The 13,495-nt window shown below is 33.0% G+C and overlaps 1 protein-coding gene across 3 annotated transcripts in view; it reads right to left on the reverse strand.

Moving 5' to 3' along the window:
• Positions 1 to 13,495, reverse strand: part of CSMD3 (CUB and Sushi multiple domains 3) — a 539,260-nt gene that overhangs the window by 182,186 nt on the left and 343,579 nt on the right. For all 3 annotated transcript variants that reach the window (XM_042869066.1, XM_042869064.1, XM_042869063.1), the window contains 2 exons: positions 11,615 to 11,803; positions 1,550 to 1,666 (listed from right to left, as the gene is read on the reverse strand). In XM_042869066.1, the coding sequence (XP_042725000.1) occupies positions 1,550 to 1,666; positions 11,615 to 11,803 (306 nt within the window). The remainder of the gene's footprint in view (positions 1 to 1,549; positions 1,667 to 11,614; positions 11,804 to 13,495) is intronic.

Below are 13,495 nucleotides of genomic sequence, written 5' to 3' on the forward strand. Positions count from 1 at the left end.
GTAAATTAGTTGTTCTGTTAGTTAACTGCCTAAAATATACTATTGACACTCCACTAACTTCACTTCAGTATACATTAAATTACACACCACCTACAAACAAAATACAAGAATTAATGTCAAGATAGATGCTTAATTTCATCTTCAGGAATAGTATCAATGTTCCATTATTCTGGTTCACAAAATGAAATAGTAAAAGAATAATTTCAATTTTTTAATGAACACCCTACAATCTTAACACTAGTCCACAAGTATATGAATGAGAAATCATCCCAGACTTCTGCAACTATAACATATTAAAATAGTAAAATGAAAACATATAAATGTATGCTGCTAAAAATATTATTGAAGACAGTATTTGTGCACGTAGAAACAGCATTTCTTAGCAATACAACATATACAGATAGTCACTTGCTATTCAGTAGCAGTAATATGAAGTTGTAACACAAAAATGTGTGTTTTAAAAATATTGTGTGGTGACATGTTACATACAATTTCTTGGTAGTCTGACAATAAACTGCTATATTTTGTAAAAGGAAACAGTCTAAAGAAAATATTACATATAAAAATAAATTGTACCTAATACAAGATACTCCTTGACATTATGAAGTAAAAATTATATTAGACATGAAATGGAATGGAAAATAATATTCCCACAACAAAGGTTCTCTCCTCCATTTTAAAATTACCTGCTTATTTGTTAGTGATTATTTTGTAATCACTTTTTGTAAGTGGTAATTATCTAACAATTAGGCCATCTAACACTGACATATACCTTCAACAAATAACTAACCTTCTTTTTAAAAGCTTCTGTTTCTCATTAGTTCTTTAGTTATTAGTTCTCTGTTATCACTCTAAACGTTCTCTTAAGTGGTTGTATTTATCTTTTTTCTCCAATTAAAAACATTTCTAAACCATATTATTCCTTGAATCCATAGATGTATAATGAGCTATCATTTACATGCTGCCACCCTCAAAAACTATCTCAGTAAACTGAAACCATTCATTCTCTTCAAAATAGAAAGATTTTCCTTTCCAGCATTTCCTTGTAGACAATTAGTCAGAATGTAAAACTTTGCATGATAAGAGATATATTTTAAACCTTTCCCCTCTCATTATTTTCACCTCTTCTTATGTCATAACATGAATAACATACTCAATTCTTCATTTCAAATTCTTCTATTGATTAGAAGTCTAAATACCAAGGGCTACTTCTGGCTAATATTTCTCTAAGCTAAGGCACTTCCATGAACATAAAAAAAAAACATTCATCCTCTTTCACCTATATGGATTAATGTACACACATCCAACTGTCTGTTATTCGAACTGTAATAATTCAGGGACTTACTGTTTTGCAAAAAGCATTAGGCTCTCCTTAAGCCTCGTACACATCTAGAATCCTAGGAATTATTAGAATCAAATAAATTAAAAGAAATCAGCAGTAAAATTTGTAGTTCCCTGTGGCTAACCAAAATCTATAGTTTGCATGTGTAGCATAGAATATCAACTTCTATATATTAAAAATAAAAAACAAAAAAACTGACATATTTACCTTTACCATGGGTAACATCCACAGTCCATGTACAGTTCAGTGAATTTGGATAAAGTTCTGGATAGCCAGGGGATAAAATTGTCCCACTAGGTCCTCTAACATCTCCACCACATAAGGCTAGAAATAATAACAATAATATTAGTAAAATAAGATTTACAGATGAGAAAAAAAGAAAGAAAAAAATCTTTTTAAAAGTTCTTGATTTAAAACTACTTAAACATAGCTGGTCAAATGATTCAGCAATCCCACATACAAATATAATCCTTCTTACACTATACGAATGAAAATAAAATCAATGAAGAGTTAACATACTTTTTAATTCTCATTAAGAAAATAAAACTTGGGTTTCCTTAGCTGTTTTTTCCACAGTTTCCTGTGAGTCTGTAAAACTCAGAAGTTCAGTAGGAAAGCAAAAGATAACATGCCAAACAATAACACTTTAGCCAGGAGCTAAGGTGGACGCCAGGGAATGATTTGGAGAGAATATCCAGAATGTACTCTGCCTTACAGTGCACCTAATCATACATTACTTTCAAGAAAACATGTGTTTTTAATGCATTTCAATAATACTGTAGAATTAATATTTTTTTTAGTAAAAGTCCATGAATTTTCAGAATGTGGTTATTAGGCTACTACTTTGCAAATCAGCTGTTTTTAAAGCCATACACATTTAAAAAGAGCTTTCTTATAGAGCAGAAATGAAAATTGGATGTTGTTACTATACACTTCATTGTATATTCCAGGATACATTAAGAATGTGGAAACATGTAAATATAACTTCTTGATCTTCATTGTCTTAAATGGAGATAGAAGACAGAAACAAACACCACCACCCAGAGCCTAAGATTAGTGGGAACCCTGCTCCATTTATGAGAAAAAGATTATCAAAATAATCTTTCTTCTTGAAAATCATTAAATAGCATAACAAAAATCATTTACACAGAGCTCTTTCTTCACATGTATTAGTAGCTGTATTTATATGTACTTTAGAACTATTAATCACTTTATCAGGAAATCAATATATCTTTCAGCTTGTTCAAGTTAGAGAGCTCGAAGCGAATCATCGAAGCTCCTCTGAGATTCTGTAATAGCAATGCAGTTGCACAATTAACTCATCTTTTTGTATTGATGTAGTGTTGTTTTTGTGTTTTTTTTTCTCCTATGTGTTCTTCTATGTCAGTTTGGAATGTTTAGGATGATAACTGAACAATAGTTGTTATAGCGATAAAGGTTTCTATTAATTATATCCTCTAGATTTCTTCCTACTTGTATTCACATTGGATGAAAATAAATAATTAAATATCATCCAGTTTTGCCTAACTAAATTCATTTGGTAGTTATAGTTAACTACTTTGTGTTTGACAGGTACATTAATCTTGGTAGTCTCATAATTTCTTTCTGTTCACCATTTTCCTTGTCAACATTCTAGAGTTTCTGGCCAAGTGGTATGCTGGAAAGCTGGAGATTCCGTACCACTTGGAATAGAATATTTCAGAAACACTGTACTGAATCTTATCTTATTTGCCATAGGGAAATGATGTCCTAACGCATTCACTTTCTTCCTCAGTTCTATAATGAAGAATGAGGTAACAACTGTCCGTTGATAAGACATTAGGAAAATAGAATCAGGGCTATTGACAGCACATTATTGCAGCTTCTAGAGATTTACTTTGTAAAAACTTTAGGTCAGTGCCATCTAATAGGAAAATGTAATTATTTTTTATAATCATGGGATACAGTCCAAATAAATAATATATTTTACAGTAGTTGTTTGGGAAGCCTTTCAAGAGAGCAAGTGGTGAAAAAATGTCTATGGCATTCACCCTAACTATATGAAGGTTAGCAGATGGCAAACAATGGCATCAAGGGACCAGCATGTTACAGAACAATGCCAAGTTGACAGATCTGAAATACAAAATGTGCACTGGTCCTGATAAGATGTCAAACATTCAAAACATATAATATCACTACTAGTGTGTGATTCTTTCAGAATGCAAAGGAAAACAGAAACAGATTAAAATAAAAACAACAGAATAAACTCCACACATTTTTTCAGTTCCTACAAGGAATATTCTTTTTACTTTGATTATACAGAGGTGGAGGATAGGTCTAAAAGTGGAATGAATAAATAACCAGCACTAAAATAAGTAGTGCACTAGCACTAGTTCTAATATGGGAAATGGAGTACATGAAACATGTTCCTTTTATACTTTATGATGTTATGAACACAGCAATTAATTTCTTTGTTATGCAAGAAGAACAGCTGAACTGAGAGGTCTAAACCTTTTTTTATTATTTTTTTCCACTACTGTTTTGTCAGAAGGACAAAGTAAAAAATAATAAGAAATAAAGTGAACAAAAATTACAAGTGACTATGTAACACATACACCTGAATGTACAGTATAAAGCACCTCTACAGCAATGTGGTGATCAGACATTATGTGACACGTTAGAAAGTAGCTTTTGGATATCTGTGATTGAAGATAAAAATTTAACAGTGGAATTCAGTAGCTAAGAATATCATTTAAGTTAAATAAGATTTTTACAGCATTGGATTTTATAGTTGAAGACCATCTTTTGTTGTAAGGAAAAATACTGCATTCCCTTTGCTCAGCAACATAATCATTCACAATGAAAAGAAGCAACAAGGAAGTCTACATAGGAAAATAGCCCTTTACTCTTTGGCCTTAAGAATTTTAAAAACTTTATTAAACTTATATGTAATTGTCTCAGTAAGAGGCCACGTTTCATCCCTGAAATATACCATAGTATCCAATACTGTCATTCATAAAATTATCAAGTTTCACTTTCATTTCAGATCATTTTTCATTATAATATAAAATTATTATGGAAAATCACTCTTCCAATGCCAGAAATAGATTAAGTGTGGTCGTGGTTCATTTTTACCTAGTTGTTCCTATAGCTTTCATTAAGTTCATTTCTTTCTTCGGGACTCACTTTGGAGTGCTGGCAAAGCACAACAGCATTTCTGGCTTTAATTGTTTCACTTAAATGAGCCAAATTTTCCAATGAAATTCTTAACAGATATACATTATCTGTCACTATGTTCAAGGTATTACCAATTGTACGTATTGATCTGTCTTGTCACTGTTACTGCGATACACAAACATATTGCTAAGACATTTCACACTCAATTATGGAAGCGGTTAATAAGCAAGGAAGATGACATTTTCATTCATATAATTCTTTTATCAGTTTTTTGTTTTGTTTTGTTTTGCATCTGTCTGTCCTATTTTTTAAATATCTATGTTTGCTGCAGAAATCAGTCTGTATAATCTGTCCCTGCAGAGGTCAGTCTGTATAAAAGTTTATCACTTTTTTATAGAAGAACATCTTATCCCTTCAGTTTTGTATCTTTTGACATTAAATGAAATTCAGCATCCACTAATCATGTTCTCTGTCATCTGGGGTCTTCAAGTAAGTTTTATAACTTACTTAGAATTAATTTATTTAGATATAACTGAAGTCTGCTTCAGAACCAATAGGGGTATAATAATATTATGAAGATATTGAATGTGAGGAAAAGGGAAGTCACCATATCCAAGAGAGACAGAAGAATATAAAGAGAATGTATTGGTTATTTTATGAGAAGCAAGAGAATATAATATACATTATATATAAATACTTGTTTCCATGTATTTCAGCATGGTTTTTGAAAACAATACAGAAAGAAAAAAAAGAATTAAATCACTGTCTCTTTTCTAACTAAAATTATATCACCTACCAATATTGAAAAGCCAACATACTGTGCTCATTAGCAGTTGTATAAAGAAAGAGAAAATACATATAAGAAAAACATAAGTCTGCGAAAAAAAGAAAAAAAAAAGAAAGATCTAACTGTTAATCTAACTGTTCTTTTCATTTAGATCAACTTGATGCAAATACAAGCAAGTGAAAATGATTTATTTTACATCGTGATGAAGTAGGTCAAAACACACATTTCTAATTGATTAATAATAATTATTAGTTTTACAAATGGTTTCAAGCATCAGCAAGGAAGACTAGTAACATACTAGAACTACAAAATGAAAAAATAAGCCTACTGATATATAGGTATGTTTGTACGTATATAAACCTATATGTGAGTATACCTGCACAGAAGTCCCATTACATTCCATCATTTAATTGACTCTAACTTCCAACTAAAATCTAATTCTAACACAATTTTCACTTACTAAATAATTTTATTATATAACATAGTAAAAAAATTGAAATAGTGTTACAATTTGAATCATGTACTGTGCTTCACGCAATTTAATAGTATTTGACATTTTACTTTCAAGTAATTCAATAGTAATTTAAACACACAGCTTCCATATTTACAGCAAATTTGGTATGTCTTAAAATGGGATGGAGGCAAGGAGTAACAATAAAATAGTATACTTGTTGAATGATTATTAACAGTTTCCTGAAAGAAACCTGGACTTGAGTTACATTGCAAAAGAGAATAGCAAAACTGAATCTAAATAATTTGTAACAAAAGTTGTCATATTATCTTATTTAAATCTAAAACAAAACAGGAGATATTAGTACTTTTCAATTCTAGATTCTACCACACTGAATATCTGCAGGGCTTTTTTTGTTGTTTCTTCAGGTTTCATTTCAAAGTTTCGAAAAAAGGTATCGTTTCTGTTTTAGAAATGTATTAACAGAAATAACGTAACACCTCTTCCAGAACTTCTGGGTAGGTTCCTCATGATACCACACAACTCATATTTACTGCTTCATTTGGACATCTACATTCAATAAAAGTGTTAAATGTCTTCCATCTTGTTATATATACATATATTTTTTTTTTTTGCTGATGTTCCCTACTAATTTTCTTAAGTAAATTCTCATCAAGTAGAATGCTAATATTTATTCCTAATTCAAATACATAGTAAGAATTATTAAGTACTCAATTTCATGTTATTGTGAAAGGAATGGAAATCACTTTACACATAATTAAGTACTTATACTTTTACTACAATTATCTTGTCATGTTTAATGGGATTAATACAATACTTCATATATTGTTAAAATAAGTTTCCTCACAAATATTCAAAATTTAAAATCAAATTTCTGTCACAATATTCCAACAGAAAATACATGATAAGACATTTGTCAACTAAGTACTGGGAAGAGACTACAATAAAAAATTCAAGGAGATCCATACAGATAGGTACTCAGTAAATCATAGGTAAATTATGTTAATGTAAAACACGTAGTATTTTTTCTAAGCAAAGCTCAAAAACAGCATTTTCTTTCTTAAGCACAATAATTTTAACAAGTGTTCTTTGAGAATATGGGTTATATTTCTTTGCATGTTTCTTTTCTTAAGTATTGTGCCCATCTTTATGGTAAATAAGCCAAACTACATTTTCATATGAAATATTGAAAAATAAGTAAATGTACACGGTAGTAGAGATTTTTGTCTAGTCCAGGTGGATTAAAAAAAAAAAAAAAAAAAGCTATGAAGCTATGAGGCTTGAGACATGAGACAAGAAGGGAAAAAAGGCAAAATGGTGATGTAGGTCTACATTGTCACTTTTTCTGAAGAGACATAAAAAAGCTGTCTTGCCAATCCAAAAATTGGCAATATTTCATATAAAATACTGTTAAAGCATTTTACTAAAAGTCTAAAAATTACTAAATTTATAATGGTTGGTTAAATATAAGTATTATTCTTCATTCTTCAAAGAAACTCTGGTTTTCTGGTTGAATTTTAATACAGACTTGTTCCCCTGAAAACTGAAAATAATTCAACTACTGAATTAAGAGACTCAACTAGACCACAGCTATAACTGTTCTGCGGTCCTGTATGTCAGAAGATGAATATATATTCCTTGAACATTTGCCTTTAAAAAATGAGCAGAAGTAGATAATAGAATCATAGAATACTTTGAGTTGGAGGGGATATGTAAGGGTCATCAAGTCCAGTATACTGATCAACTCAGAATCAAAGAATGACGGGTTGGAAGGGACCTCAAGAGATCAAGTCCAACTCCTCTGCTAAAGCAGGTACCCTGCAATAGGTCTCACAGGTAGGCATCCAGATGGGTCTTGAATATCTCCACAGAAGGAGATTCCACAACCTCTCTGGGCAACCCCTTCCAATGCTCTGTCACCCATACCATAAAGATCTTCTGTATGGAAATTTCTGTGTTCAAGTTTTAGGCCATTACATTGCACTCCATTATATTAGACTCCATTAAATTACACTACTGAGAAGATCCTGGCCTTATGCATTTGTCTCCCACCTCCCTGTAGATATTTATTAACATTATAAGATCTCCTCTCGGTCTTCTTTTCCCAAGGCTAAACAGACCCAGATTACTCAGCCTTCCCTAATACAGGACACGCTCCATACTCTCTGTCGTCTTTGTGGTCATCTGCTGGACTCCTTCTAGGAAATCCCTGTCTTTATTGAACTGGGGAACTCAGAACTGGACACAGTTTTCTAAGTGTGGCCTCACCAGGGCAGAGAAGAGGAGGAGTATCATCTCCCTCTATCTGCTGGCCACTCTCTTTTTAATGCACCCAGGACACCACTGCACTTCTTGGCTAAAAGGGCACACTGCTGGCTCATGGCCAACCTGTCGTCCACTAGGACCCCCACGTCCTTATCTACAGTGCTCCTCTCCAGCAAGTCAGCCCCTAATCTGTGTGTATATATGCAGTTATTCCTCCCCAGGTGCAAGATTCTACACTTATCCCTGTTAAACCTCAGCAGGTTCCACCCTGCTGAACTTTCTAGTCTGCCCAGGCCTTGTTGAATGGTAGCACAAACTCCAGGTATGTCAGCCAGTCCTCCCAGCTTTGTATCATCAGCAAACTTGCTGAGGGCGGGCTCTGTCCATTCACTCAGGTTGTTGATGAAGATGTGGAATATGACCAGATCCAGTACTACCCCTGGGGAACACTACTAGTTACAGGCCTCTGACCAGACAGCACCACTGACTCAGGCCCAACAAAAATTAAACAATATATCTAAGAACATTGTCCAAGTGCTTCATGAACTCTGTGCAGTGATCACTGCACTGGGAATCTTACTCCAGTCTCTGACCACCCTCCTCCTGGTGAAGAACCTGTTACTAACATTCAACCTTATTCTTCTCTGACACAGTTTCATGATGTTCCCTTGAATCTATTACTGTCATCAGGGAGCAAAGATCAGCACCTGCCTCTTCACTCTCCCCTTGAGGAAGTTGTGGACTGACATGAGGCCACCTCTTAGCCTTCTCTAGTCTAAACAGACAAAGTTACCTCATCCTCTGCTGCTCAGTCTTGTCCTCTAGAAACTTCAATCTTCGTGTACATCATTTGAACAGTTTCATTTCCTTATGGATACTGCTATTGTAAAAAATGTTATATTTAGAGAGTTCTAATTATTATTATTACTTTTTTAAAAGTGCTTTGCTGTTATGTATGTATATGTGATTGTATATGTGGATGTGTATGTTTACACACACAAAGCAATGCAAAATGGTACACAGAGTAATAGTGTGCATGCCTTGTCTACACAGATTCACATAAAAATCCAAATGAAGGAAATGAACAATGAAATCTTTCATGTGCATCAATCATCCATATATGAACTATTCATACAGCTTGCAGTAATGACACACTTGTCCCCTGAGGTCAGTCTTTATTGATGGAGACAGCCAGTTTGTTTGCTTATTTTTAAACTATTAGTCTCAGCATACTCTAAATGTTTCTGAAGATAATGAAGTGTGACTTCTCCAGTAAGTTTTTTGTTATGCTTATCTGTGTAATATCCAAACACCTCATGTAAAAATGAGTTTACAGTCCTACAAAAATTAGAATCGTAGTTAATGCAATTTCATACTCTGAGGAAAAATAGATTCTAAAGTAATTTTTTTTCCTTTTCTATATGCTTCTCCTTGAAAACACTTTTTATTCATGAGTTGTCATGTTTTGTCTGAACAATTATTGCTACAAGATGTAATTATACACACACACACACACACACATATATATATATACAATAAAAAAGTAATTATAAAAAAGAACCTAGTTATCCAGAAACTGTTGCAGTAATTAAGTGAATGAGCAGGAACAGTGATCAATGTGTTTATTAGTGGCACGATTAATACAAAGACATCCTCTCAGTTTATGCAAGGAACAGTCCATTGAGCAAATGCCCTATTTTCCCCAGGAGGTGCAAGGACTCTGGATCCTATTTAAAAAACATGCCACTTGAGAAGAAATTCAGCAATAAAATTGAGTTCAACCATGAATTGATTAAATTTACTAGAATAAATGGACTCAGTCCTGCCTTTAGAACATATTTGTTCTATGGACAGTTGTCACTTAGCAATGTGCTCTGGAGAAAAAAAAAATCTCATTTACCTAGTGAATTACATACTAGTTCAGCAACTAGTGGAAGAAATTTATCACAATTTGTATGTTCATTTTGGAGCAGAGAACAGTATTCATAGGATATGCATTAATTTTTTTTTTGTTGTTTAGTTGTTTAGCATCTTGTGTTTACCAATGTAAGAAAACCTATCTTCCGTTTATAGCCTACTCAGCCCCTTGCCTGTAAACGATAGGAACCTTGCAATTCCTCATTCCAAGAATCAGACTGAGAAGCAGAATCCTTCCAGAAATAGGTCTACAATACTGTAGAGTACCATTTTCAGGTAATTATTCATCTTCTGCTCTATAGCCATAAATTTCTGCCATCATATCTGCACACGTTCATCCTAGCCTTGTATAAGAAAATGAAGCATTTGCTAATTATGCTGAAGACCTAGAAAGGCACTACAATTTAAAGACCCTATCATTTAAAGGATGAAATATGGAGAAAACTAAGACATTTACATAAGGCAAATCACACATCTATGATTCAGTGAGCTTTTTGTAAGTCTTTCAAGTTCAGCTTTTACTTTCTGAGCATTGAGACAGTAAGGGTTGTTTGAGGAAAAATATACTATTACAAACCTTGTATACCTTATGAAATTTCTATGGATTTTTGTTGTTGTTGTTTATGTTGTTTAATACTACCTTAGAATTAATTAGGTGAATTATTCTTGATTACATTTTTATCATCAGAAAAGTATATTCCTGTTGTAGGTGACTGAGAGACCCCCGCATGGGATGTGACGCTATAGGCCCTCTCCCTGCTCTATAATTGATGTGTGGCTTATGCCCTTAGGGGCGTAGACGAAGCACATAGGTTATATAAACTAGAGTTCACGTGTAATAAACACATTTTGCTGTTCATCATATTGATGTGTACGTGCAGTCATTTGGTCCTGGCCTGGTTTAGGTCAGTACCGTAGGAGGCAATGCAACATATTCCATATCCAAAGGAAAGCATCTAAAATATTTAAGATAAACATTAGGGTAATATTAAATATAATTGATATCACGAGAAGGGGAAAACATCTTTAAATGATCAATTCAGATAAAAATCAAACACATTATTAGTTTTTCAAGCAAATTTTGTAATGACATGCTAGATACTCTGAAATTTGTGGCAGAATATATTACACAATACCATTTTTGTGTTGTTTAACAACCATATGAACAAACTACATATAATGTAGCACTAATCAGTTCATACAGTGATTGAAAAGTGATGAGTTCTGTTAATAATCTAGGAACACAGCAAACAGTGTGTAACTGGAGAAAATGCATTTTAGTCAGGTACAAAAACCTTATCTCATGTTTGAAATCAACACATATATGACTGTAGATGGATACCCAACTGCAAATATTTGTAATTTGTAACAACGGCTTTACAAGTAGATGTACAATAAACTTGCATGCCCTGAGCTAAAAGGTAATCAGTTAGCTCATGGTAACATAAATTCAGACAGACATATCTTCAGTAATCACCTACATTAATGAATTATATATTATTTTTCATTTTATTTCTAAATATCACACCGAGGTATGTGACAATCATTTAGTCTTTTTTATTATTATTCTTTATTCTTTTTAGTCTTATTTTTCTTCATAAAATTAGACATTTAATTCTTCTGGCGAAAATGCATATATTTTAAATTACTCTGTATTTTATGCATTTGTTCTTACCATCACAAGTTGGGAGTGGGTGACTCCACCAGTGATTTTTTTCACATAGTAAAGGCTCCTCATGACTCAGCCTATAACCTGGATCACAACTAAATGAGACAGTGGAACCTATAGAGAAGTCGTGTCCATAGCGGCGTCCATGCACTGGTATGCCAGGATCCAAACAAGAGTAAGTATTAACAGTTACACCTATTTCAAGAAAAAGAAAAAAAAATATTGCAGTTAAACTAGTTAAACAAAATCTAGATTATTTTTATTCTTTTAGTTTAAGTAATTCTTTGTACTGCAGTGGTGAGGAAGCATCAAGCATTTTCAATAATTTATCCTTGAGCTTTGCTTCTTTGTGTAACTGCTATAGGATGCTTTGGATAATGAAATACATACTGTAGACAAAAAGAATATTCCATAATTTAATGTAATTTTAGGTTTATTCTGTCTCACTACTATTAATGCGATTTTGTCCCTGATGCTTATATTGAAGAGTTTTGATGATAACTTAAAATCCTTGTTTTCAGCCTATTTCTTCCTGATTAAACTTGGTTTCCCAACTTGTTTCTTTCCTCTTTTCTGATCATCCTCAAAATATTTACAAGAATCATATTTTTACATAAGTTATTCTCATATCTAATTCTCTTTGATATGTGAAATACTGGAAAGACGATAAATATCATAAAAGGGAGAAAAGAGTAGCTGACTTGATAAGGGGAGTTTTTTCAGAGAATAGAATTGTTTGAATTGGAAAGGACCATTAAAGGTTATCTAGTTCCTCTTCCCTGCAATGAACTGGGACACACACAGCTAGATCAGGTTGCTCAGAGACCTGTCTATCCTAACCTTGAATGTCTCCAGGAATTGGCATCCACCTTCTGTATGGGCAACCTGTTCCAGTACTTTACTACTCTTAGTATAAAAAACGTTTTCCTTATATTCAATCTACACATTCCCTCTTCTAATTTCAAAGCACTTTCCCTTTTTTCTATCACAACAGATCCTGCTAAAGAGTTAGTCTCCTTCTTTCTTATAGTTTCTTTTTAAATACTGAAAGGCTGCTATTAGGTCTCCCTCGAGCCTTCTCTTCTCCAGGCCGAACAGCCCCAGCTCGTTCAATCTGTCCTTGAAGCAGAGGTATTCCATCCATTGGATCATTTTTGTGGCCCTCCTCTGGATGTAGTCCAACAGGCCTATGCTTCTCTTGCACAATTGGAATGTGTTAAAAAAATACTTTTACGTGTGCTAAAAAAACTTTTTACATTATTTCCCAGTCAGATTATCTTTTTTGTTAAAGAATTGTGGGAAAAAATAAAGAAACAAAATTTTCTAGGAATATTACTGAGATCTGGTAAATTAAAAGAAACATTCACTGTAAGTTCTTTTCCTGATGTAATCTATCCTTCTATTCCCAAGGAAAATCTGTAAGATAGTCTTCCTTGCAAAATAAATTTGTTGTGAAAAGCAATAATTAACAAAGAAAATAAAGGCATCACATTATAATGGGATGACTGAAGAGAACAACATTAAATCATTAAGCATTATTATCATCCAGAAAAGAAAAATCAGAATTGGACTATATTGGATAATATAGCACAATATAAAATATTAGAAATAGTAAGAACTGAACAAATAAAATGTATACCAGATGTCTGCATATAATCAGAGGACATTAAGCAGAAAAGCTATTGGAAATTTTGTGTAAAACTTGTAAACATACACAGTTTTCGCCTACTGTTTAATATAATGATAATAATATTAAGCCTTGGTGAGGCCACATCTCAAGTCTGGTTTTGGCCCCTCACTACAAGAAAGACATTGAGGCTATGGTGTATTTTCAGAGGAGGGCAATGAAGCTAGTAAGGGGTATGGAACACAAGTCTTAGAGGAGTG

Source organism: Lagopus leucura, unplaced genomic scaffold (genome assembly GCF_019238085.1).
Source record: "Lagopus leucura isolate 7727_CA_CO unplaced genomic scaffold, USGS_WTPT01 Super-Scaffold_100002, whole genome shotgun sequence".
NCBI lineage: Eukaryota > Metazoa > Chordata > Aves > Galliformes > Phasianidae > Lagopus > Lagopus leucura.